At 50.9% G+C, this 26,288-nt stretch overlaps 2 protein-coding genes and 2 non-coding genes across 7 annotated transcripts in view; 1 reads left to right on the top strand and 3 right to left on the bottom strand.

The window, feature by feature from the left end:
• Positions 1-17,970, top strand: part of DENND2B (DENN domain containing 2B) — a 103,912-nt gene extending 85,942 nt beyond the window's left edge. For 3 of the 4 annotated variants that reach the window (XM_034666523.1, XM_034666524.1, XM_034666525.1), the window contains exons 10-20: positions 349-458; positions 648-717; positions 3,448-3,525; positions 4,089-4,229; positions 8,022-8,170; positions 11,748-11,925; positions 12,245-12,286; positions 13,506-13,617; positions 14,296-14,535; positions 15,422-15,508; positions 16,134-17,968. In XM_034666523.1, the coding sequence (XP_034522414.1) occupies positions 349-458; positions 648-717; positions 3,448-3,525; positions 4,089-4,229; positions 8,022-8,170; positions 11,748-11,925; positions 12,245-12,286; positions 13,506-13,617; positions 14,296-14,535; positions 15,422-15,508; positions 16,134-16,168 (1,242 nt within the window). In that variant the 3' untranslated portion in view covers positions 16,169-17,968. Of the gene's footprint in view, positions 1-348; positions 459-647; positions 718-3,447; positions 3,526-4,088; positions 4,230-8,021; positions 8,171-11,747; positions 11,926-12,244; positions 12,287-13,505; positions 13,618-14,295; positions 14,536-15,421; positions 15,509-16,133 lie in introns of all 4 variants that reach the window. The other variant, XM_034666526.1, reaches the window with a different exon arrangement.
• Positions 17,971-23,356: 5,386 nt separating this feature from the next.
• RPL27A (ribosomal protein L27a) lies at positions 23,357-26,281 on the bottom strand. Its single transcript, XM_002916155.4, has 5 exons — positions 26,263-26,281; positions 25,807-25,870; positions 25,340-25,415; positions 24,518-24,692; positions 23,357-23,530 (listed from the first exon to the last, which is right to left on the bottom strand). Exons 1-5 carry the CDS (start codon positions 26,263-26,265, stop codon positions 23,402-23,404), a joined length of 447 nt encoding a protein of 148 aa, XP_002916201.2. The 5' UTR covers positions 26,266-26,281; the 3' UTR covers positions 23,357-23,401.
• LOC117803608 lies at positions 23,642-23,772 on the bottom strand. The gene has a single exon (XR_004627552.1). It is a non-coding gene; the product is annotated as a small nucleolar RNA SNORA3/SNORA45 family (small nucleolar RNA).
• Positions 25,041-25,171, bottom strand: LOC117803610. The gene has a single exon (XR_004627553.1). It is a non-coding gene; the product is annotated as a small nucleolar RNA SNORA3/SNORA45 family (small nucleolar RNA).
• Positions 26,282-26,288: the final 7 nt, after the last annotated feature.

Here is a 26,288-nt window from a genome sequence, read left to right as displayed (position 1 = left end):
TTCCTTTGTCACACCCTTGGAGATCTCCTTGTCGATTGTCTCTCTCTCCTGACCACAATGTTGCCCACTGTATTTTTCATCAGTAGCCCCAGTGCGTGACACAGGGCCAGGTGCCACATAGAAAGTGCTCCTTTGGCACATACTGAATGAATAAATGATGACTCAGCTCATGCCCAGACCTCTGTGTAAGACTCGGAATGGGGACAGGATTGCCGAGAAGCATGCCAGTTGGTAGGATGCCATCTAGAGCTCTCAGGGGAGGAGATGCTTTTCAGCACCCTGTCCCCCCCCCCCGCCAGGATCCATGTCTTCTCTCTTCTATCTCTCCCCATATTCCTCTCCCTGCAGCTGGACCGACCCACCAAACAGATGCGGGAGGCAGAGGAGAGGCTCAAGGCCATTCCCCAGTTTTGCTTTCCTGATGCCAAGGACTGGCTTCCTGTGTCAGAGTATAGCAGGTGAGACCTGGCCTGGTCTGGCTGGAGGCAGGAAGGGGGCATAGCGTCCATTACTCCCACAGTAGGGGCAACTTCGTGGGACAGCAACCTAGCCCTTCACCTCCTCCCTGGGAGGGCATTCCCTCTTCTCGGGTGCTGTTTCCAGGGTCCTCTGATCCTTCCCTGATGCCAGACCCCTCCCCATTCCAGTGAGACTTTCTCTTTCATGCTGACTGGGGAAGACGGCAGCAGACGCTTTGGCTACTGCAGGCGCTTACTGGTGAGTAGGGCCGTGCAGTCCTTGGGGGCCTGGGCCCCTGTGTGTGTGTGTGTGTGTGTGCACCTTCTTCAACTCTACCTTGTATGACATTCTACGTTCTGCTTCCTCGTATGCTCCTCGAGGCCACCCCCAACACATACACACACGCACGCAGGCGCACAGATGAGGCACTCCTGGGGTGGCAGCACTCAGAGTGACCCCTCCGATCAGGCCCGAGGATCTAAGATAAACTGCAATAAGAGGAGAGAACGGATCACCTTCTACTGGGCTGACCTGTGTTTTTAACTTTCCTACACTTTTTCTTCTCACTCATTTCCCTCGGGCTTCTGGGCTCTCGCTGCTGATGCTGGTTTGCAGGGTCATGTCACCCCAGCAGTATGTGTGTGTGTCAGACGGCTGGAGGACAGCCTTCCTCATGCCCATACCCGGCCAGCTGATGTGCGGAGCCATCCTGTCCATGGTCTGGTAGTGTTGGAGGCTGAGGTGGGACAGGGCAGTACCTTCTGTGGGATTCTGGGAGAGATGCCTGGAACACAGGGAAAAGGGAGGGGTTTGAAAATATAAGCCGTGTTATATAGAGAGAAGCCCTTCCCCATCACCCTCCCCATTAGTCCTGGGAAGTAGATTGAGGGAAGGTAAAGAGAGGGTCCTGTTGTACTCTCCCCTGGAGCTCACTAGGGATGTTGTTGGTTTGGGCTGTCAGCAGCGTTTCCGGGTTCCCATGCCATCGTGGGACAAGGACTCACTAGATGCCAGTCTAGGGGCAGCTGAGAAGGATCCTAGGCAAGGGTCATGTATAGCAGGGACCCCAGACAAAGGATTCTGGGCCATTCATTCATTCATTCTGAAACATGTACCATACTCCCATTGAGGGTCAGGCAACATGTTAAAGGCACATGAAGAGGAGTTAGACGTGAATCCAATCCAATCCTCAAGGAATTTTAGATAGTCTAGCAGAGGAGGTCAGACTTTGAATGTAGACGGGAAGACAAAGGGAATAAACTCTTATGTTCCAGGCTAGATGCTGTAAGTATGTCATCCTTTTTAACCCTTCGAGTAGTTCATGAAATAGTACTCGGTCACTTTCTGTAGATTAAGAAACTAAGACTCGGGGAGTAACCAGCCCAGGATCACACAACCAGGGAGAGACAGAGCCAGGATTGACTCTAAGTTCTTCCACACCAAGTCTGATACTCTTGGATCGCCCCAAAGGGTAGTCTGGGGAGAAGGGATATTTGGATATTGAATGGTGAGTAGGGCTAAGGGAATGTGGAGCAGTACGGATGCCAGGTGGGGAGCCAGGCAGAGGCCAGCACGCCCCAGGTTCACCTGGGCCTGGGGAGGAGCATTCTGAAGGCTGCCTTTGCAGGAATAGTGATGCAGCAGGGCCGCTCCTTAGCAGCGGGCCTGAGGCCCCCAGGGAAGAGCATGTTTGTCCTGGCGTGCTCAGAGAGGGCTTGGGCTGGGTCCCTGCCAAGGGGGCTGGCACTAGCTCGGCATTCCTGCAGATTGGACACAATGATTCTAACCCAAATCCCACATACTTGATTTAATCACTTGGGGCTTTAGGGGAGGCGGGGGAGAGGGAAAGAGAGAGGAGTGAGTTTCAGGCCTAATATGGACAAAAACAGATTCTGCCTTCTCTTTAGATCTGTGACGTGTGGCCAGCAGGTTTGGAAACTGAAATAGACCCATCTGCATTTGCTTAGCAGCCTGCATGAGGGGCCAGCACCTGCTGCTCTGCCCCCTCCCTACTCGGCCTTGCCAGGCGCTCAGGCCTCTGAGCCAGAGGCAGCCGCAGAGCCCTGCCAGCCCCTGGCTGGAGAAGTAGACTGCTGGGCCTCACCCCAACCTGCATTTGGGGGCTCCAGGCCTGGGGAGCTCTCAGTGCACATCTCCTCCAGCCACTCACCTTTTCAATCCCCTTTTTCCTTTGCTCCCCACTCCTAGCATACCTCTATTCTGTCTTTGCGTCCCTTTCCCTTCTGTCCTGTCAGAAGGCAGCATGCTTCTTCAAGACAGCAAGTCAGAGGCCAAGACAGACTCTTGGCTCCATGACTGTTAGATGCATGCCCTGGGGCAGTGGCTCACTATTTTTGTAACTCAGTTTACTCATCTATAAAATGCAGATGATAGCGCCCATGCACTCCCTCTCACAGGTCGTTCGTAAAGTACCAAGTCCCAGGCCTCAGATACGGTAAACATTCAGTAAATAGTAGTTTGCTGCCCTTATCTATGTTCGGTTTGTCTTACTAGAATGGGGTGGATCGAGGAAGGGAGGCAAGGGGAACCTAGAATGGGGAAGTTTTACAGAATGTGCCCTGTGAGGGGCAGGGGACTCCATGGCTTGCTCCGAGGAATGTACACAGGTTCTTTTCATGACCACTGCGCCCTCTGGATGCTCAGCCCTCGCCTTGTAAGTCCGCAAATCATCCTGTAGCTTCTGCGAGGCTGCTTCCTCCTTCGCCAGCCTCTGTCAGCGTCCCCCTGGGAGGATGTCAGCAGGAGTCTGGCCCCTGGGGCTGGAAGACCCAACGGAGGCTGAAGCCTGCCCCCCGAAGAAGAGTGTCAGCCTTTCCTCTGGGGGCCTGTTGAGTAGCGGTTTAGAAGAGGCTTGCAGTTGTCCACTCGATCAGTCCTTAGTCCTCGGTTCCCCGGGAAAAGGAGCCACATATAGTAATCGTGCCTTCTCTGTATCTGTCTGTCTCTCCTCCGCCTCGTCGGACCCAGCCCAGTGGGAAAGGGCCTCGGCTGCCAGAGGTATACTGTGTCATCAGCCGCCTCGGCTGCTTCGGCTTGTTTTCCAAGGTGAGAGGGCTCTGGCTTGCTTCCCTCCCCTTTCCCCAGCTGACAGCTCCCACAGGAGTATCTGTAGCCAGCTCAGATGAGAAAACCACCTGTGTGCGCGAGCGAGCGGGCGCTAGCAAGAGAATGCGAGAGCGAGTACAAGGAGCTCTTGGACTCCTTCCTGTTCCCAAGCCTGGCTCCCCATCTGGCCAGCTGGCATCTCCTCAGCTTCTGTGCCAGATGGTCTGCCAATGTCACAGTCCACCCTGGGCCATGGGCAGAGCCAGAGGCCTTGGGGACAGAAACCCCCTCCCCCCTTGGGGAAGCCAAGTGCCCAGGGACCCGACTCTCAAGTGGTGTTTCCTTTGCCCAGCTCGTGGGTGTGAGGCAAGGACGAGTTAGTGAGCAAGCAGTCATCCAGTGCCAAGGGAAACAGGAAGGATGGGGTATAAAGACAGTCCTCCTGTCCCCTGGCTTTTGGCCCCGGCTGGTCAGATGCCAGGCTGCCCGCTTCTCTGCCCAGGAGGTAGGGAAGGGCAGCGCCCTGACACCCTTCCTCTTCCGGCTGCTGGTGACGGGCACAGGTCCTAGATGAGGTGGAGCGCCGGCGTGGGATCTCTGCCGCCTTGGTCTATCCCTTCATGAGAAGTCTCATGGAGTCGCCCTTCCCTGCCCCAGGGAAGACCATCAAAGTGAAGACATTTCTTCCAGGTGCTGGCAATGAGGTAGGGATTTCTGCTGCCTCTTCTCTCCGACTATGGATGGGGGCTGGAGGAAGGCCTGCCTAGCCAAGGCTTCCGTTCCTGGGAAGGGCAGAGCACGGCCCCTTCCTCGCTTACAGTGTGTGTACAGCTAATCAGTAGGGACTGGAAAAGTGAATGACAGAACTGTCTTTGGAGCCCAACTCCCTGCAGCTCCTAGGGGGCCTTCCCTCACCTGCCTGGACTCACCTGCATTCCACCTGCCCTCCTCTTCTTCATTCATCGGTGTTTACAGGTAGTGCTCTTTCACAGTCAGGGATGGCACCAGACCTTGGAGCAGTCGTGACGCTGAAGTGGGCCACAGCTGTGTCCCTGAGGAGTTCATAATGTAGTGGGAGAGACCAGTACTAAATACATACGTCTGCTTCTAAGTAGATAATTACTAAATGTTTAAGTGCCAAGTGCAAGCAAGGGAGTGGGAGTGTGTGACCGGGGACCTGCTTTATGTTAGGGGGCCCGGGAAGGCCACCTCCAAGGAAGTGACTCAGGTGAGTAGAGTCAGCTAAATGAAGTGGGGGAGGGAGACTGACAGAGAAGGGTGTGGATGGGAGAAGGTTATTCCGGGTAGAGGGGAGCAGCATCTGCAAGGGCACGTGTTGGCAAAGTGACAAGGAGCTGAAAAAGGCCAAGATAGTCGAAAGGGTAGTGAGCTGGGCGGGACAGGCAGCTAGGGCCGCATCACAGTGCGCCTGCTGGGCCAAGTTAAGGGGTTTGGAGTTTATCTAAAGCGGGGTTATAAGATCTGAGATATATTTTTAAAAGCTCATTCTGGCTGCTGTGGAGAGCTTGGATTGGAGTGAAAACAGGGAGACCGGCTAGGCTGCCGTACAGTAGTACAGACAGGAGATGATAGTAGCTTGGATTAAGGTGTGGTAAGAAAGGTGAGACATAGGTGAAGTTGAGGTATATTTTAGAATTAAGATCAGAAGCACTTTGTGTTGAGTGGAAATACGGAATACATGTTAGGGAGATTTTAAGGCTAACTCCCAGCCTCCTTGCTTGAGTGACAGGTTCGCTGCTGGTGTGCTGTCTGTGGAGGGTAAGCGGGCTCTGAGGAGGAAGCAGGGAGGTGGATTTTGTGTGTGTTATGTTTAAGATGCCTGTGTGGCACCCAAGAGAGGGTATTTCGTAGCAGAAAGTGTAGATAGGGAAGAAAAGAAGGCCCGGACTCGGTCCTCGTCAGACCTGGGGAGCTCCAACATTTGGGGATCCTGCTAACGGAGAGGAGCAACCCCTAGGAGTGGAAAGACAGGAGGAAGAGCAGGCTGTGGCTTGGAAGCCAAGGAAGGGGGCATCTTAAGAAGGAAGGGGTGCTTAGGTGAGGTCAGGATGAGGAATCGCCAGCTGCCTTGACGAGAGTAGATCTTGGGGGAGCGGGGATGAGGGGCCCAGATACCTCAGTGGAGGGAGCTGAGAAGTGGAGAGGGGTGAGAAAGCAGAAATAGCCTGTGTAGACTTCTCTTCAAGAGGCTTAGTTGCTAGGAGGACTAGGGAAGGGGACAGTGGTTGAAAGGGGGGGGTTTGCTGAAGGTGGTCTTCTGGAGGCTGGTGGGAATGGCCCAGCAGAGGCAGAGGTGAAAGGAGATAGTCAGGAGAGGGAGGGGACAGTCAGACTGTGGCCCGGTAGCGGTAGCGGCAGGGCTGGGGGATCCAGGGAAGGACTGGCTTCAGTTAGGAGAGACGGGCACTTCCTTGTGTGATGGCGGGCAAGGGCCATGGCGTGTAGTTTCTAGCTTCTCATCTGATGGCTTCAGTTTTCTCAAAATGGAAAAGAAGGTCATCCTCTGAGAGTGAGAGGTGGGTGCTGGGCTTTAGGAGAGGGAAGAAGAAATTATTTCGTTGTTGCAGAGAGCGGGAGAGGGTCTGAGTAAAGAAACACAGTGTGAATGCCATTGCAGGGCTTTCTCTCGGCCTCTTTTCTCCCATGCTTCGCTGGAGGGACTTTAGGCTTCTCGAGAGGTCTGGCGCAGGATGGCTGGCCCTGGCCGGAGACCCCAGCAGCACGCCTGGGAGCCCTTTGGGCTGGCCCGCCCTCCCCAGCCTCACTTCTCATCACGCTGAGTTGAATTACTTACTGTGGCTGAACACTGCCTCGTGTTGCCTCGAGGTCTAGTCCCTTCTCTCCTTCCAAAAGAAGTTATCTTGTGCGCTCAGCCATTGCCCTGACCCCTCCCTGCCTCAGCTGGGGCTGCTGCCCTTGCTCTCCGCCCTCGTGGCCCCCTGTGCAGATGTGAATTGTGGCTTCCTCGGTCCTGACACCAGTCTCACAGCTGTGGTTGCTTAGATTCAGTTGTCCCCACTGGACCGTGATCCTTGAGGGCAGCAATGCATGAGAAGAGGCCCAGGCCCCACAAACTGCTTCTGTGAATTCTCACACCCTGCAGGGCGCCTGGGCCTCAGGGGTAGTCAGAGCATGGTGCTGTGCTGCAGAGCCGAGCCTGTGGGACTGCCGCAGGCTCTTGGGGGTGGAGATGTGTGGGGGAGCATCACTGTAACTCGAGGAGGCAAGGACGGGGTCCCATACAGAGCCCTCTGGTGTCCTTGTGGTGTGGGTTTCCTTCAGGCCACATTCCCTGAGTATTTTGTGTATGCACGGCATTGTGCTCGTCACTGGACCTTCTAGGAGTTTGCCAGCGGGTGGGAAAGACAGTGTTCACTGATCGTTAGGGCAACTTTTTCCATGTTGCGGCTGCCTTGGGAGCCGGAGGGATGAATACTGAGCTAGGAGTTCGAGCTTCCCTTGTATAGACCCTGAGGAATAAATGAGATGATGTGGGGTAAAAGCCCCTGGAAAAGAGCTCTGACACCAGGGGCTCTGTGAGGGAACACGGTTTTCCCCTCCTTAGTAGGAGGCCTGCACATCCTTGCTGCCCACGTGCTCTGAGAGACCAAGGAGAAGACTAGGCAGGACCCTGTGGCAGCTGCTTCAGCCTGGCCTGAGTGTCAGCAGTTCCTCCTGCTCTCACCGCTGGGTCAACTGCAACTCTTCACCCTCAGGGCTGCCCCCAGGGAAGTGGCTTTTTGTGCCATAGCACTGACCTTGGGAGTGGCCTTGCAACCCCCTAGAGGGAGGACGGCTAGGTCCAGCCCTGATAAAGTCCTGCTTCCTGGCACGGTGGTGGAATAGCCAGCCCTTGTGTTTTCCTTGTCCCTGGCATAGAGAGTAGACAGGCTGATAGAGATAGAGACCAGAATGGTAGGACAAACATGACCTCTGGAAGGAAACTCTAGCAGGAAAGGGAGAGGACATGGCAACAAGGACACTGGCATTGCCTTCTGAGAGATGGCAGTCAAGGGATATGGAGATGCTTCTCTTCCTACGGCCTGGGGAGCAGCGATTGGTTATGGGATCTGGTCAGCATGGGTGCCAAGACCTCTGCTTGGGGAGATGGACCGGGGGGCAGGGAGTACCCCACAGGTACAGCTGTGTGGTCTCCTCATTCTCCTTATCTATAAGAGTAGTCACCTCCTTCTTTTCCTGTGAGCCTGATGGATGGCTCATCCACGCTTCCTTCTGGAGCCTTCCCCACGTTCCAATTAGCCCTCTTGTTGACAGGCTAGGTGTCCGAGTACTATGGGAACAGAGCTGTGGTCTGAGGGGAGAGGGAGACTGGGTCTTATTGCATATTGGGGTAAATTAGAAACCCGGAAAAGGGACGGTGGGGAGAAAAACCTACGGCCCGTCACTTTGCGGAGGACCCGGGAGTGACCGCACCTCGCCTGCCTTGACCCACGTCTCCCCTCGTTCTCCTGCAGGTGTTAGAGCTGCGGCGGCCCATGGATTCCCGGCTGGAGCACGTGGACTTTGAGTGCCTCTTCGCCTGCCTCAGCGTGCGCCAGCTCATCCGGATCTTTGCCTCGCTGCTGCTAGAGCGCCGGGTCATTTTTGTGGCAGATAAGCTCAGGTAAGGCCCAGCAGGGCGAGGTGGAGAAGAGGGTTAATCCACGGATTAATCTGACACGTATTTACGAGCCCTACTGTGTGCCAGCTTCTGTGGTATTGGTGTGGCAGGATTGCGAACCCCAGGGAGGACGTGGCCTGAGGGAAGAGGCATCGGCATTTCTTCTTTTGCCCCAGCCAAGAGTGTGCAGATGAAAGACGTGGATAGGGAGAAAGGTGGAGTAAGATTTCTGGCTGATGGCTGCACTTCCTCTGGAGCGGGAGGCAAGGCCATCTCTGTGGGATGTGGAATTTGAGGAGAGTGCTGAACTCTTAGGCAGAGCCACGTGAGGAAGGGGCAGGAGCGCGGACTAGGGGTCAGAGGAGCGCTGAGCCCCCCAGGGAGGAGCCAGTTAGGGCATCACCTGGAGAAGACACCTGGGGATTTGTGGAGAAGAACAAGGTGAGGGAGGCATGGAGGGTGCCAGGGAGGACGGTGGTTACAGGAAAGTTGGCCAGTCAAACTAGGAGAGGGAAAAGATGTCCAGGGCCAGGAGGTGCCCATGGGGCAGGGGAGCTAATTTAGGAGGAATAAGAAAACAGCTGGGTGGATCATAGGTCTTGGTCCAAAACATTGGCATTTACGATTTTAGAGGTAGAGATTCCAAGATCTGGTTTGTGGAAGGAGTTGAGCTCTTCTAGGCAGTCAAGATTTAAAAGAAAGTGTCACAGTCTATTCAGCCTGCTATAACAAAATACCAGACTGGGTGGCTTGTAAACAACAGAAATGTATTTCTCACAGTTCCAGAAGCTGGACATCAAAGCTCAGGGTGCCAGCATGGATATGTTCAGGTGAGGGCCTGCTTCCTGGTTCACAGCCAGAGCCTCCTCACTGTGGTGGAAGGGGCGAGGGAGCTCTGTGTGTCTGTTCTGTAAGAACATGAATCCCATTCACGAGGGCCCCACCTTCATGACCTAACCACCTCCCAAAGGCCCCACCTCATCTTTGGGGTTTAGGATTTCAACATGGGGATTTTGGAGGGCACAGATACTTAAACCATATAGCATGGGGTGTATGTGGAAAGTGGACAGGCAAGTAGAGGATGAGATCTTGGCAACACGTATATTTTTTTGGTCAAAGACTCCATCATGGGAAGAAGTGGTTTCTTTAGAGTGGTGGAATTAATTCAGTCATTTGGACATTTATTCACCCACCTGTTCTGTGCCATACCATATGCCAGGTGCTGATAGGAGGACAGAAAAGGGAAAGCCTCTTTCGGGTTGGTCCTCAGTAGGCCCAGGCTCCCTGGGATCTTCCTTTCTGTCTGTGTGAGGGGCTACTGAGGGGAGCAGGAGAAAGGGACTCCTGAATGCCCTCATGGGGCACTGGGGCAGGATGCCAGGCCTACCCTCTGCCCAGGAGAAGGAAGAGGAGGAAATGCCAGGGCTGCCGACTTTTCCAGAGAAGGCCCGCTTTAGAAATGAAGATGGCCCCTCACTTCCCACCCCAGCCTCAGTGTTTCTGCATCCCACAGTTGTGTGTGTCTTGTGGTCCTTCAGGAAGGGGCCGAGACTGGCAGCTGGAACGAGCCAGGGACAGCAGCCCCGTGGAGCCCCTGTCTGCTGCCTCCCTGCCACCCATGTTCACTGTCCCTCAGCCAGGGAGGCTCTAGTCTGGCCAGACCGTGGTGTCCCTACTGAAGCCTAGACCCTGAGATTTCTTCTTCCTGAAGGTTCCATTCCCTGACTCAGGGCTTCCTCTTTGCCACCCCCACCCGTAGCCCAGCTCCAGGAGGGCCCTGAATACAGCTCTTGTTTCCTTTGGCTGCCCTGCCTCTGAGCACACTCCTGCACCATTCTGGAAGGAAAGCACCCCAAGGCTCTGTTCTTTGCTGGGCTCAGCATTCAAGTTCTGCCACTCTTGGGTCTAAGAAAAGATATCCACCCTCCTCAGGGTCTGCCTGTGACTGGAGAGGGGCGGGGTGGGCAGTCCAGTGATGGCACACAGGCCTGGACTGGGTCAGGGCTTAGCGAGTCCAGCCTGCTCATGTTCCGGTTGTCCACAAATCCTTTGCTCCTCCAGGTCTAGTTTTGATGTCTGAATGTGTGGGACGGTGCACTGTACATGTGTACAGGCTCTGCAGTGACCGGCCGTAGGGGCTGTACAAAACCTCCCGTCTCCAAAGAGCCAGGCCCAGTGGAGGGGAAGGTGGAGGTCAGTGTGTCCCTCAGCCCTGAGACAGCCCTTTTCTAGTTCTTTTCCAGATGGCTGTCCTCGAGGTGTTGGGGGGGGGGAGGTGCTGTCCCCAAGGGGAGGGCTGTCAGAGCCAGGACACCTGTGTCTCTGCCTCACGGCCCAGCACTGTTTTAGGTGTCTGTAGGGTAGCAGGACAGACAAGCAAGGCACCGGCTGACAAAACACTTGAGAACATCCAGAGGTCCTTCTAGAAGAGGGGGTTTGTTTCTGTCATGGGTTGGAACCATGTTCTCTGACTAGTGGGGCATTAGTCAGGAAAGGGGGAGACTTCCTGCTGGAGCTGATCAAGGAGAGTCTCTTGTGGCTAATAGGTGGGACCAATAGAGGCAGAGGGTCAGAGTGGGAAAGTCAAGCTTAAAACTGAACTTGACTGTGGGCTGCTGCCTTCTCATCTATAGTATGGTCCCTAGGGGAGGGCCTTTGATTCTCCTCCCAGCAGAAGGGTTGTTCAAGCCAGGTGTGTCGCCCGTGTTTGCCAGTGCCCCACACCAGCCCTCAACACATGGGGAGTGTACACCCCCTTTTCCTTCTAGCTAGCACCCTAGAGGTCTTCCTCCCCTCTTGCTTTGGTCATTTTGCTCAAATGGCTGGTCCTGGAGTACTGCTGGGTGTAGAGGCCTGGAGCCCCCTAGGCCGAGAGAGGGATGACCCCACTGAGACCTTAGGCTGTTATTTTGGAGCCTGAGAAGAAAGATGGGCGTGGACACTTTCTTCAGCTTGGTAGGAGTGGTGCCGGGCTCCTCACCTCAGTCAGTGATCCTTGCCAGACCACTTTTGCGATTACGGCAAGGAAGGGTTGGATAGACGGCAGAGTAGTCAAGTGACACTGGGCTGGGAGACAGGAAAACTGGTTGTGTCCCAGGTCGGCCACTTATGAAACTAACCTTTCGTAGCTGTGGCCCCAGCCATAACATGAATAATTGATAAGATGACCTCAGAGGGCCTTCCAGCTCTTACACACTACGAATCAGTGATCAACTCTTGCTCCCCTTACCTTCATATTCTCTGGCTTAAGCTGATACTTCCCCACCAGGTTAGGCCCGTCTGTGCATTAGGGTGGCCCTTGAGGGTATGTATGTGAGTCGTTTGTGAGTTTAAGTGTTGCTGTGTACCTTCATGGCTGTTCCTAGGTTGAGTCCCAAAGAAGGTCTGGTACCAGTGTCCTTGAGGCCCTGAGCAGTGGGAATGTGGGGGCTTCACCAGTCTGCTGAGTCAGATCCTGACCCGAACTCCATTAGCACTTTTGTTGCACCAGGCAGTTTACCTATAAAAGGATGTTCTAACTCCCCTTCCCCAAAGGTGCTGGGCCTGGGCTCAGGTGCTTGTCTGTCTGTCTGTCTACCAGTACCCTCTCCAGCTGCTCCCATGCCGTGGTGGCCTTGCTCTACCCCTTCTCCTGGCAGCACACCTTCATTCCTGTCCTTCCGGCCTCCATGATTGACATCGTCTGCTGTCCCACACCCTTCCTGGTTGGCCTGCTCTCCAGCTCCCTCCCCAGACTGAAGGGGCTGCCTGTGGAGGAGGTGGGCCATTGTCTGGGGGACCAGCTGGGTGAGGGGTGGAGGAGGGAAGGAACTGAAGGAACAGAAACTCCCGGGAGGGAGGGAGGGAGGGAGGGAGGGGCAGAGGGGGAAAGGAAGGGACCAAGACCACTAGGCTCCTCTCACTTGTGGCCTCTGGGCCTCTCTACCCAGGTCTTATCCCTTTTCCCTGAGCACTCTATCCCTGGATGGAGTTATTCCTGTTGTCTGACTCTGGGAATCCAGGAGGTCTGGAGGCCTAGGGAGGGCATTGCAGGAGCTCATTCCCTGCATCACTGTCACTAATGACTCTTTTTCTTAGGCACTGATGGTGAATCTGGGATCCGACCGATTCATCCGACAGGTAAGAAAGAGCAGGACCCCACAGAATATGGCCTGCCCTAGGGTAGGTGCTTGTTTGCTGCAGGCCCCAGGGTACCCAACACTGTTACACGCATTGTTCAACCTTCACAGCCGATTTGTTGAGCTCTCTGGGCTCCATGTTCACAGACTAGACAAGGGTGGGGAGAAACTGATCTGGGAAGTCTTGAGACCAGCAGGATCTGCCTTTCTGGTTGGGATCATCCAGTATGATGGGAGTATGGGAGTGTGAAGAACATGGCCCGGAAGTCTGAACACTTGAGGTCTGGCTCTGCCACCTTTGAGCCACACAATGTCACACAGGCCTGCGAACTTCTCTGAGCCAGAGTTCTCATCTCTGAAGCAGGCATGGTGACACCACCTGCCTTGAAATGTTGCGGGGGGATTACGCATGATGCACAGAATGCTGTGGAACGTCAAGGTTTGCAGTCATCGTCCCGGCTTCGGAAAGCCTTTGGTAGTCATGGCAATCCTCCGGCTCTCCACTAAGGAGCACAGCCCACTGACGCACCCTCTGGGCATGTACAGTCTGTTACACACCATTCACAGCCGCCAGTCCTGGGTACAAGGTATCAGGGTACAGAGACGGAACCGGAACGCAGAGGCAGGAAGGACAGCCTACCCTCATACCTGAGACACAGGCTGGGCCACAGGTTCCCTGCCTTGAGCCAGCTCTGCTTCCCACCTTGGAGCTGGAGATGGAGGAGCGAGGAGGCTTTATCAGGGTGCTGGGCGAGGATCCCCGAGCTGGTCTGGGGCAGTGAATTCCACGGCCTCCACTACCTTTTTTATCTGTGTGATCTTGGATGAGTTTCTTTTTTTTTTTTTTTAAAGATTTTGTTTATTTATTTGACAGAGAAAGACAGCCAGCGAGAGAGGACACAAGCAGGGGGAGTGGGAGAGGAAGAAGCAGGCTCCCAGTGGAGGAGCCTGATGTGGGGCTCGATCCCAGGCCTCTGGGATCACGCCCTGAGCCGAAGGCAGATGCTTAACGACTGAGCCACCCAGGCACCCCTTGGATGAGTTTCTTAACCTCTGTCTGTGCTCAGCTTCTCGTTGTGAAATGAGGTTGATAATAGTATCAGGATTTGGGGGAGGAATGAAGAAGATTATATAGTTAAGCTCTTGAGACAGGGCCTGGCATATAGTAAGTGGTTAGTCAGTGTCTGCGATTATGATGACTGTGTTTCCTTCCCCTGTAGATGGATGATGAGGACACGCTGTTACCGAGGAAGTTGCAGGCGGCTCTGGAGCAGGCTCTAGAGAGGAAGAGCGAACTGATCTCCCAGGACTCTGACAGTGACTCCGATGATGGTGAGTGAGGCTTGCCCCGGGCAGAGTCAGCTCTGGCCCCGGGATTCCCTCTGCTCTGGATCAGGGCCTTGTGGTACCAGGACCCTGTTTCTACACACCAGACCCTTCTGGTTGACGAGGCTCCAGGTGTAGGACCTTGGTCTCAGGCTGGTCTAGAATCCTCTAGCCCCACTACCAGTGGGCTCAGGGAGTAATGGGCCTGAGGGGAGAGAAGTATTGCGGTGTTTTGTCAGAGGGAATGGAGAAACATAAGCAACACTGGGGGCACATCTAGGGTGGCCCAGGCTATAAAGCTACCCTCTTCTCTCTAATTCTTCTCTACCTCAGAAAGTTTGAGAAGGAAAACCCAAAGACATATGACTCCTCTTGTGAAGCCCAGGAAAACCACCAAGGGCGAGGGGTGTGGGGAAAGCGATCCTCTGGTCTCTGATTTCCACTGTCATTCACGCAATGAGTATTTGCCAACTTCCATGTGCAGAGCACAGTTTCTGACCTTCCAGCTCAGGTGCTGGTTACAAGCCCAGGAGCACGAGAGTTAAAGTTCCAAAAACAGATAAGTGGTTCCGGCTAGAAATTCTCTTGGGGAGAGGGAGACAATACCAGCTAGACGTTGGGGTTGAAGGTTGGAGATGACCGGTTCTTGACCTGAACCTCAAAGATTTGTCTTTTCTCTTCCAGAATGTAATACCCTCAATGGGCTGGTGTCGGAGGTGTTTATCCGGTTCTTTGTGGAGACTGTTGGGCACTACTCCCTCTTCCTGACTCAGAGCGAGAAGGGAGAGAGGGCCTTTCAGCGAGAGGCCTTCCGCAAGTCTGTGGCCTCCAAGAGCATCCGCCGTTTTCTTGAGGTTTTTATGGAGTCTCAGATGTTTGCTGGCTTCATCCAAGACAGGGAGCTAAGAAAATGTCGGGCAAAGGGTAAGGCCAGAAAAGCTTGGGGTTGGGGGCTATGAGCCCTCTTCTGTGAGTTGTCTGCTACCAGTAGGCCTGAATATCTGGGTACCATGATGGAAGCTCTTAGCTATCGGCTAGGGCCAGGCCTCCTAACATCCCTTTCTTCTGAAAGAAACCGCCAAGGGAGCTTTCTTCTCCTCCTGTTGCAGTGAGTGGCTTCCAAAGGCTGCACACAGGCTGGAGCCATGTGTCTGGTAGGGCTCCTGTCCACCCAAGAGCAGCATGCCATTGGTAGCCCACCCCCTCTTCAGATGCCCTTCTTATTCAGAGAAAAAGACCAGATCGAACAAGTTAGGGGGTTCTAAGAACCACGTGTTGGAGAAGCCCTTCAAGAAAATTGAGCTAGCTCTCCGAGGTGGGTGGCAGCCTCCATTCAGAATAGAAGGTCACCTTGTCTCTAGTCATTTCAACAGCTTAGTTCACTCTAGGCCTTTTTTTTTTTTTTAAATCTCATCAAGATCTTTCTGTCTAACCTCAGGGTTATTATGTCTTCTGTCCACTAATACTGCTCATTTAGTCTAACAAACCTTTTGGAACAACGTGGCAGAGTGATCTAAGAGGACCTAGAGAAGGCGCCCACCTCTGAAACAAGGAGTGGCATCTTTGCCTCACGGACTCAGCTCAGACACACGCACTGGGAGGCAAGGTGCTGAGGGCCTCTTGCCTCAGCGGTGAGCACAGTGAGACGCTATTAATTATAGCTCTGAGGAGGTAGTCTGAATTCTAGTAAGGTGCTGCCCTAAATTGTAATCGCAGAGCCTTGGTTTCTCTGTGCCTGTGGCCCCTCCAGTAGGCCTCCCCTTCCCTTCCTGCAGTGAGTGTTCTTTTCCCTGTTCCTCCTCTTCCTCAGGCCTCTTCGAGCAGCGAGTGGAGCAGTATTTAGAGGAACTCCCAGACACTGAGCAGAGTGGGATGAATAAGTTTCTCCGAGGTTTGGGTAAGTAGCACGGTCACTCATGAGATAGGTGTTCAGCAAGAAGCTGGGGCTGGGGGATCTGTACCCAAACTAGTCTAAACCAGTGCCAGTGGGTATTTATACTGGGGCTGTAGAAACAGTAAGAGATCCCCTCGTGAAGACGTTCCCAGCCCAGTGCTCCAAGAGCATTTAGCATTTACCAAATTGCAGAACCAGGAGAAACCACAGATCCTTACATAAATCAGGTCTTTTTCCATGTGCTCCTTCCTGACTGACTATGAGGATGCTGGGGGGGCAGTGAGCTTTTCTCTAGGCCTAAAGGGGTCTACAAAAGTCTCGGTGCCAGGGTGCCCTTTTCTGAAAACCTCCACTCTCTTCAAAGAGCTCGGCCAGCTAAATCATGGAATCATAGCATGCCTCAGTTTAAAGGGAAATTGGGGCCAAAGAAGTTAAATAGCTTGCCCACAGCCCCAGAGTGATTGATACCAGTGCCCTAATTAGAGCTCTAGCATATTTTCACTGCCCCGGGTCAGACCCGTCACCGCTAAACTCCAGTCTTTCTAACCCTGTCTCGCACAGAGAGGGTTAGGGCTGTTCCGAGAGTTGGTACTGAAGCCTTCTCACTCCTGCGCTCTCCGGTCCACAGGCAACAAAATGAAGTTCCTCCACAAGAAAAATTAGGCTCCTTCCCCAGTAACGGGGCCCAGTGCCTTGCCGAGCCTCGAGCCTGCGGACGGGCCAGCTTGGAACCCCTGCGCTGCTGTGGCCGCCCTGCCCCCACAGACCCCGCCCTCCAAGCCAGCCCACCTCTGCCTTCACGATATCCCAGGATACTGTTTGTAAATAATCTGCTGTAAGCTTTCTTATCTCTTTTTGTAACAAGCAAAGAGAATCTGGTAAATATTTGTATATTCCCAAGGGGCTGGGTGCTGGCGACTGGCCAATTATGTGCAGCTGACTGTCTCAGCCGAACCACTGATCTTCCCCTGGAGGCTCCTGGCCTGCCTGCCTGAGGCCCCTGCTGCCAGTCTCGGGCCCTGGAGAGCAGATGCTGTCTTGTTCTGTACAGGAGGACTATTTTTTTTTTTTAAATCTTAGAGTTTCTATTTTTTTCTAGTAGTCACCCCTCCCCTAACCCTCCGTTTTTGAAAGGCAAAGGCCAATCAATTCCCATTTGCAGCATGGTACCAGGCACTTGGGCCTGGCCTTCTCTTGTTCCTCCCACCTTTGTGATGGTCAGTGAGTCACGGGAAGCCCACCCCCCACCTCCGGCTGTGCCAGTGCTCTCCTGGCCCAGCTCCCAGTCAGTGGTGGCCATGATGCGGTACAGGGCATCCCTCCTTCCCACCATCTACGGGTGTTCTCAATAAACAGTGTACAGTTGTTTGGGCCCAGAGCCCTACGTGTTCCTTGGCTTCATTTTCTAGAGTTCTCTCTCCTGGGAGATGGGCTGAGATGGGCCGATCAGGAATGAAACACCATCGTGCAGGGAATTGAGTACTCCATTAAGAGTTTAGCTTCAGTGTGAGTCACGTACCTGCCCTGAAATCAAGTTCTCTGGCTGGAACCGAATGATTGGTCTTAGAAGATACCTTGTCGTTGTTCTTGTTCAGCTTGCCTCTTCAATAACCAACTGTTCAGACTGTCTGTAAGCGTTCCCAGTGATGCAAAGAATGCTCAGTGCTTTCAACTCCACTGTTAGGTGAATCTGAACATTTTCCTATTTAGTATGAAGCCCTTAAGATATCCTTGGGTATCCTGACATTGGTGGGGAGAAGCTCAGCAAAAGCCAACCCAGGCTTGTTCATAGCCCTGACCCATTGCCTATAGCTCTTCTGTCATTCTGTGACTAGTCTTCTCCTGTTGGATCCCTACGTTTGCATGCAGAAACTTTTGCAATATTCCATGGAAAAGCAAGAAGAGAAGCACAGCGGGGAATATGGGTGGCTGAGGCTTTTCACCCACCCAAGACCTTCGCAGAGCAGAGACCGTGAAAATTTCCAAGGTGAGAGATGAGGCAGTAAGCTGGAACTCTTTTCATTGGAATTCAGTTTGGGGCTGGCAGGATTTGAACCAAGGAGTAGATCTTTCCTGTCCTTCCACCCTGGCCTACTTAAACAAGAGACAGTCCTATCCTTAATTCCCTTCCCTCCTTCTCCCCATTTCCACTGAGGCCTGGGCCGGTCCCAACGTGTCTGGGGCTTGGGGTTGCTATCTGCCTTCTATAGTAGAGGGTTTGTCTTCTGGGAAGACGAAGTCTCTTCTCCTCTGAAAGAGTCTCCTACATAGTTGGCTTTTGGCATCTTCCAGGAATAGGGAGGCAGAGACTGAGGCCTCATGAGTCTGAGTTTTCAGCTGAGGTAGAGAAGACAGTGCTTATCACCGGAAAGTCCAGAGTCGGGTGTAGTTACCTCCAGGACTCATTCCTGTTAACCCAGCCTGGGCTTCGTGACAGTCACAGAAGCAGATTCCTTAACAATAAAATAATAATAACACAGTTTCCAAAAGGTGCTGTTTCTTTTTCCTATCCTTCTCTCACTCCCCTCTCTTTTTAAATATGACTCCAAAGAATCCTCACAGACATACAATGAGATCACAAGAGATAGAGGTATAAATTCCTTTTTTAAAAAATAAAATTTGAAACTTTTATGTATCTTTAAAATCTTACGGTACCTAAGATTAACCCTAAGGATGCCTTCCTCCTATGATGGCTACAGCTTTCATCCTAATTCAGAAAAACAGTACTGGCACATAATGGCTCTGGTTGGGCTGCAGGGGTCCATACAGTGTGTACTGTGGGTAAGGCACAGAAGACTTTGGGGGAATATAGAGGAAGGTGTGTCCTGGGGGCCTGGTATGACAAAAAGTCGTCAGGACTTCTTTCCAAGGTCTGTTTTGCACGATTTGTCAACTCCTAAACAGATGGTTCTTAACCCTAGTGGATCCAACACTCTCCTTTTCTATAGCAAATACTCTGACTCCCCCCTTTACTATTCTGAAATGAAATTCGTAATAATGTAACCTACCTAAACACACTTTCATATAAGTGGGGAGAAATAAAAGGAGGCATTTTGTTATAACAGGTATTTAAATATGTACATGCTTGGGTACAGCTGTACTGGAAGATAACAACGAGGTCAGATGCTCACACCTGTACATAGAGTTACTGTGAGTGCGGTAGCTACACACGCACAGATAAAAGTGTGCTGTGTTAGCAGTTCAGTCTACTGAGTGGGTGTCACCATTGGGAAGAGAGCTGAACAACTCTGGTGGGGGGGCTGGCAGGAAGAGGGAGAATCTTCAGCAGGCTCCATGCCCAGCACCAAGCCGGATGCGGGGCTCAATCTCACAACCCTGAGATCATGACCTTAGTTAAAATCAAAAGTCAGATGCTTAACCGACTGAGCCACGCAGGTGCCCCAGAGAAATGAACAACTTTTGGCAATATTTTGAGCAGAACACAGTAAGAACTTCCCCTGACTTAAACAGCATTTGGAATCCTGGAAAACTCAGAAGTATATAAAAACTTGGGGAGGGAGAATTTTTTTTTTTATGTGTGTAAAATGGAGGTAGATCAGAACTAGATTGTGTTGTTTTATAATCAACCCATACATTGCAGGATGTCTAGCAACGTTGGTTGCTTCCCCTCCAGGATTGTGACAAACAAAAACTGCCCCATTCATTTCCAAACTGCCCCCCCTAGAGGATGGTTTTGCCACTATTGAGATCAAGTGCCTTTGAACAGTGCCTTTCAGACAACCAACCCTAGGGCACTTACTCAGGGGTAACACAACACTGTCCCTTCTACCAGAAGCCCCAGTGCCTACGGAGTGTCAACCCTCTATTCTGGAGTCAAGAAAGGCCCTGGGTATTCTTAATCAGTCTGGTAACTCTTAGAGCAGAGAAGGCTGCCCCATTACATCTTACTAAATGCCTTAAAAAAAAAAACTAAATAACCATACTCCGGTAAACTGTAGTGTCAAAATGAGGAGTCTGGGCTTCTTAAAGGCAATATTTTGAAGGAGTGCCCTTGGAAAGCCATATGATTCCAACTCCAGCTCATATTGGATGGTGTGTGGCATTAGGGCTCCCCAAAAATCATTCTAATTATAATCACAGCTCAGTTCAAATTTTTGCTAAAAATAATACCCTTTATTTTACATGGACTTTTACCCAAAATGACTTATTTATAAAGATACATATTTAAAAAAAAAAAACTTAAAGTGAAAATAAAAATTGGGCTATAAAATAGAGTTAGAATAAAACATACACTTTGAACTTACATTCTTACTAAGAGTGATACAAAAATCAGTTTCTAGAGCCAAAGTGGTGGTATGCATTCCAAAATACCTTATTTGCCTATAGGGGTGGGCTGGGTGTCACTTAAAAGGTCCTGAAAACTCTAGACCAAGAGAAAATACTACCTTTTGGTACTGGCAAGTTACTGGTAACTTTGAAATTATTTTCTGTCCATTTATATTGACTTTTAATATAAAGTAATATGCATTTGGTTAAGCAAGAAACCCAAACTATCAAAACATACATCTCCCTCCCGACCCACAGCTCATGAGGAAATGCCTTCTCAGTTTTATATTCTTCCAGAATATTTCCATTTCCATGTATGTACAAGCAGGTGCCCAAAGTGCCTTGAACGTAGCTGGCGCTCATCTTTTTGACAACTGAAGCTTATTCTGAGAAGTTTGGAAATCCCCCTCTGACGTGTGTATAAAGACCATGTTTCCGCAAGCGCGGCCTGAGCACGGCCTCAAGCGCTGCAAGGTTGGCCCAGCCCCCAGTTCTGGAGGGAACCACGCCCACCGGGAGCCGGTGGAGTCAAACCTCCCGCCTCGCCTGGGAAAGTCCGCCGCGCGACGAGCCCGGCCCCGCCCCTTGCCGGAACTGGCTGAGCCCCCAGAGGGAGCCGGCGCCGAAAGTGCTTCCGGTCGTGGGAGGGGGCAAGGTCAATGTGACCCCGGAACCAAAACCTCACACCCTCCGGAAGTGGTTATCAGGGGCTGAGGCGAGAAGAGCTGATGTGTGGGAGTTGTGTGATGGCGTCGCAGAGGCCGCGCGGTGTGATCCGCCAGCGTAGCCGTGGGAGTGCCAGGCTCTGCAGGGATCTGGCCGCTGCCATCCTCGTAGTCTGCCTTCCAGCGAAGGCGGACGCTGCACGCCTTCCGCCGATGGTGCGCCCGTAGGCTTGTTTTCAGTCCAGGGGCTGACTGCGTTTGGCCTAGCCATCAAGTAAGCCTCTCTGAATTGAAACCTTAAATTCGAGTTAGCGAATTTTGATAATGGGGTCGGGTCCGATATCGCCAACTGATTTTGTTATAGCTACAGCTCCGAGGTTTGGATGAAAATGTATTTAAAGCACATGTACATTAGGCCAGAAATTATATCCTTAGCTATTCAAGCTAATCGAAAATAAGCGTGTCAGCCTGATGTGCCAGGTGACGTGATTTTTCCAGTTTGAAGAGGTAGGTAAACCAATGGTTGAAGATCACGGAGTTGCAGGGACATCTAGCAAAGTTCTTCTCTCCTTACATGGCAGGACTTTCATTAACCGTACGCAGGTATCAGCCACTAAAGAGATCAGTGGCAGTGTGGGCCTCTGTGCCTGCAGGACAGACTGATCAAAGCTTGACAGCTTCAACAGCATGGACTGTGTATCTCAGAGGTGGCCCTTTTCACGGAAATATAAAGTCAAAACGTAAGGTTTGCGCTTGGTCTCATCAAACAAGCCAAGTGGTCACTATAGGTCTGCGCCCTTCATTTGTAACATGAAAGTATGGCTTTTCACCGATCACCTGGCTTCCTTGGCAATATTAACACCCACATCAAAGCATCTGCCAGCTATTAGTTGCCTGATATGAGCAAGCTGTAAAGAGGCAGCTCCAGCTGTCTTTCCCAGGCCAGGTGGGATGGCATTGTATCTGTACTATCTTCTATATAAAATTGTTGAGGACTTTCACAGTCAGCATGGCCATCTACACCTCCACACAGGATTGGGGAGTATTATACCACTCAACCCCATCCTGTTTATGGATAGTGATGCTACACGGTGCTAGTAATGAATTGCTAGGTAAGATACTGGCAATTAAGGGACTAGTTTTCATGTATGGTCCACTAAATCCCACCTGTCCTTTGGGTTTTCTGTATCCTACTCTTGCTTTCTCATTCCCATTTTCTCTGTAATGCCTCCCACTGTAACCCCGTCCCTAACTACATTTTCTCACTTCCCTTGCTCAACTTTTCTAAATTGGTTAGCATGTTTGCTCTGACCTCTGCTTGGATCATTTTGCCTTGACTTAATCAGACCAAGGGGATTAATTTGTTGGCTCCCATAATCGTGCACAAAGTCAAAAAAGTTCATTTAGTAACTGCTTCCATTTTACTTAATCCACACAGTTCTCAATTTTAAAGATGAGAAAATTGGACAAGTTTAAGCCACACACAACTGTTAAGGTTTGGATCAAAAGCTCAAACCCCATCTGAATCTTAAGACACTTTATACGTTTTTGTATCTTCAGTGTCTAATTACAATTAGACATTAAATTCTTAATGTAACTACAACCCATTTCAGATCCATGACCTCAGCTTCTGTATTATAGGTCCTCCAAAAGACACTAAGGGACAACCAGTTTTACCTTTCTCCATTAGGACATTATCAAAGATCAAATTCAGATGATCCAGTTGTTTGTCCAACTGAGTAAAGCCTTCCTGGCACCTTTTTAAACAAATCAACTAAGTTTGCTCTCCAGTTTCCTTATACTTGAGGGTCTGCAAAATCCTCTAAAGGTTGTCACAAATTTGTCCCATAGAAAGTCATGGTTCTCAACTCACATATCACCCCACATAGGACTAAGGAAAAAATGCTCTGCCAAAAGAAACCTGTTATTTAAGTGTCATCCTATTTCTTTGGCCAGGGTTCTAGGCAGCAACTTTTATTTTGGGCCAAAGAAAATTTCTTAAATTTTGGGAAGAACTAGAAAAATTGTAGTAAATTATAATTTACCCTGAGATCTGAAGGTCCTATCTGCACACAATCGTTATGGTTTTGTAGGAGATACAAACCCTAGAAAACCCGACTCCAGCTTCTCGGTTTTGGATTTTTCCAAATTCTCTGCTAGATACATTTCAGACTAGACTCTAGCATTTCATGATGTAGTTCTTTGAACATTAATGCACAGGGATACATAAATCCTGACAAATGCTTTTCCGAACCACTTTTGTGTAAAAGCTCTGGTGTGTTTAACATTCAGACTACTGGGCTCCCATCTCAACATTCTGGTTACGACAACGGCATGTATGGTAAACGATAAGGGAGTCAAGGAGAAAAACCTCAGGTTCAGGAATTACATCCTTCACAACTGCTTCAATCCTATCCTCTGTCCACTCTTGAGAATGTGCCCCATCAAAACCGAGTCTTCCCCTTTGGGGTGCCTGACTGGCTCAGTTGGTAGAGCAAGTAACTCTTAATCTCAGTGAGTTTAAGTCCCATGTTGGGTGTAGAGCTTACTTGAAAAACAAAACATAACCACCCCGAGTCTTCCCCATTTGAGCCACATACTACAATTAAGGGTGTATTCTCCCACTCGCTGTAAATTCAGAACATACAATGCAAACCGTCCTTTCAACTCTAAGATACATACATGTGCTAACAACAGGTATCATTCTCACTTTATAAATGAAAATGTTCAGGTTAGGCATTGGGCCAAGTCCTCTTAGTGCTGGTGCTCTCTCTTTCACACTTTCCTGAGGGGAGTTGGCAGAGGAGCTCAGGCCCTCATAACCTTACTCCTGGAATCTGTTGGGTGGGTTTCTGATGTACATGTAGGGATGCTAAAGAATTTACACCCAGACCAGAAGAGAAAAGCACTTGTTCGCATTTAATGAACCTCCTCCCACGTGGCTTCAAGCTACTAGAACGCAGGCGCCCCCTACACCCTTAATCTTCTCCTCTGCTCTTCTACTGAAGAATTTGGCCTTCACGATGACAGGCTGTTTTGGGAGTTTTCCCTTTCCCAAAACTTTGTAGTAGCCCTAGAGGAATAGAAAAAAATAAAAAAGTTTATGATACACAAAATAGCAGGTACCAACTCCCTGGTGTGAAGAAAGATGCGTTCCAATCTATGCCATCTCAGAGCTGGGAGGGCATGTTTCTGATCTGGGCACTACCGGGGGCACTGACTGCCCTCGCCAGTGAATCAAGACCAGCAGATTCTCTCTGAGGACTCTAGCACACCAGGACAAGAGATGTGTCAGGATGTGACTCTAGCCTCAAGCAAAGAACACCCCCCCTCATTCAATTACCACCCGATAAGCAAAAAAGACAGAGCACATTCCCAGCAATGCTCCAAGAAGTCCTGACCATCAAAACTGCTCAAGGAATGTTAAGTAGGCTGGGAAAAGGGATTTAAAACTTAACCAAAAAAGCCCCTTTAGGGTTTAGACTACCTCCATACCCATGGAAGGTAAAACTGACAAAAGGACCAGAACTCTAAAAGACATACAAAAATGCTTTGTCGTCACTGTTCTGGGGTGTGTGGAAATCTCTTCAGATAACGTAGATCCATAAATAACAAACATCCTAGGATTTTATTCTCTAAGGGACATAAAGGACCAAGAGCTGTGCCTCACATAAGCAGGGCTATGTAAGAGCAACCAGAGCCAGCTGAGCTAAGATACTGCCAAAAGCTTAGGCCAGAAATGCAAACCTGTACAAATGAGGGCAGGAACAGTGGGAATGAGATTACTGACTGGAAAACATTCAAGAAATAAATAACAAAGTAACTGAACGAATGAGGGACTGGAAAGATCATTCTTCTTCAAATGTTTTACTTGAATCACAACTGGACTAGAGAGTTCAATTTTGGTCAGTGAGTTTTACCTGTGGAAATTTTATCAAAAGATGGAATAGTCTACTCGGTAACTGGGTACAGATTTCAGGTAGGAGATCAAATAGATTAGATTATCCAGAATTTTGAGAGGCAAGGACCATATAAAGTCAACGAATATTTTTTCACTCACCGATCGCACCACATCAATGATAGGAGCAGCTCCAGTCTTGTTTTTGGCAGCGTTTACCCTTGTCTGCTCACTGACTAAGGTCCACAGTTTATCAAGGTTGACAGTTGGGCAGAAGCTCTGGTTCCTCTTTAAGTGGTAATGTCTCATACCAACTTTTCCAAAGTAACCTGGGTGACTAGAAAGAGAAGGGCAATCACTTTCATAATCTGACTCCAATTAAGTGATGTTTATCATCTTCATAGCTCATCTCTCCCAATTACAGCATATAGTGACATAGCAGGTACGCCATGCATTGCTGAACTAAAACAAATCTTCAAAAAAAAAGGCCACTGAAGATGTTCGGGAATAGGAGACTACCCTTCATGGAACCAGGACAAGTCATTGAAGAAGAGGCAATGCCAAGACCAGAGGTGTTCCAGATCACTTGACAGAATTTTATGGAAATTCTACACGTTCTCTAATATACAGATTTTCTAAGCAAATCTGGGGGGCATAAGTGAATCTAGCAGGTGCATAGTTAATCTGATGTCACTAACCTGGTGACTGACTATGCCACGAATGTCACAGCCAGTGAATAAGGTCAGCAATTACTCTTCGAGGACTCTAGCACACTAAGGCAATAAGCTGATACCCAAGCGTGACTCTAGCCTCGATGACAAGTTCTCAGTTCGCATCAAATGTTAACTTGGTAAAACCCAGCAACACGCAAGGCTTTTCAGTGGTAAGAGGCCTTCTTCCTACTGAAGGTGTCCTGAGCCAGCCCTCTGCCCCTAACTCCAAACTGTCAGTGCCAGTGAAAGTACAGGCCAAGAAAACACTCACTATTTGTCGAAGTTGATCCTGTGGTGATGCATGCCACCAGCATTACCCCGGCCTCCTGGGTGCTTCCGGTGCTTGCCTGCAAGAATATAAGGCTACATGGCTAACGTAGCCTTCTCCAGCCCCTCAGTTCTTCTCCTTTCCCCACACTTCTGCGTCTTATCTTTTCCCCAATGTAAAATACCACTTTAAGCATTGCTATCCCCTCAAGTTCCCAGGTGAAACATCTCTTTGCAATGTTCCACAGTACTCCATGCCTTCGACAAATTAACACTTTGCCCCAAATTTCATCCCAACTGATGTAAAATTCTCTTAAAGTGGAGTACTGTAGAGAATTCTAAGAGAAAAAAAATCAACCGCTAACCGTCAAATTCAGTCCCACTGACCGCACAAAGAGAACCCACTTCTACCCTACCCACTTCCCGGCGGGGAGACCGCAAAGCCGACCAGGATGGGATGCCGGTACTTACCGATGCGGCCGTGGCCGTGGCTCACGTGGCCCCGAAGTTTCCGGGTCTTTCTCAGTCTGGATGGCTGTATGGAAAAAGGTGCTTGGTGATAAGGCCAAAGGGAGGTGGGGCAGAGGGCGAACTTGACCGTCTGCGAAGGGTCTGTAGGCTCGGGGGGTCAAGGATCTGCTTTGGGTCACATTCAGCAAACGTGATGTTACGGCCTGGCCCAAGGCCATGCGGCCTCATCAGGGCGGCACCTGAGCGCGCGGGCCCGCGTGTCTCAAGAGAGCCGAACCCCAGGCAGAACACGCGGCCCCAGCCTACGGGGCCCATGCCGGCCACCCTGCCCTGAGGTCCGCCATGCGCGGCCCGGAAAACCGGGCCAAGATCGGGGGTAGGTGGTTGGGGTGCCACGCGAGTAGAGCTCGCGGCCTGCACCAGCAAAGAAGCGGACGCACGAAAAGAACCACCTACCATGTCGGCAGCCCAGACGGAAAAGG

Source organism: Ailuropoda melanoleuca, chromosome 8 (genome assembly GCF_002007445.2).
Source record: "Ailuropoda melanoleuca isolate Jingjing chromosome 8, ASM200744v2, whole genome shotgun sequence".
In the NCBI taxonomy this organism is placed as follows: Eukaryota; Metazoa; Chordata; class Mammalia; order Carnivora; family Ursidae; genus Ailuropoda; species Ailuropoda melanoleuca.
Note: the sequence above shows the minus strand (reverse complement) of the source record. Positions and strands in the feature narration are given on the sequence as shown.

Coding starts and splice junctions, on each gene's coding strand:
- RPL27A (XM_002916155.4), bottom strand. Junction 25,416..25,806: donor CCACGGCCACGGCCGCATCG/GTAAGTACCGGC, acceptor ATATTCTTGCAG/GCAAGCACCGGAAGCACCCA. Junction 23,531..24,517: donor TCATTGATGTGGTGCGATCG/GTGAGTGAAAAA, acceptor CTATTCCTCTAG/GGCTACTACAAAGTTTTGGG.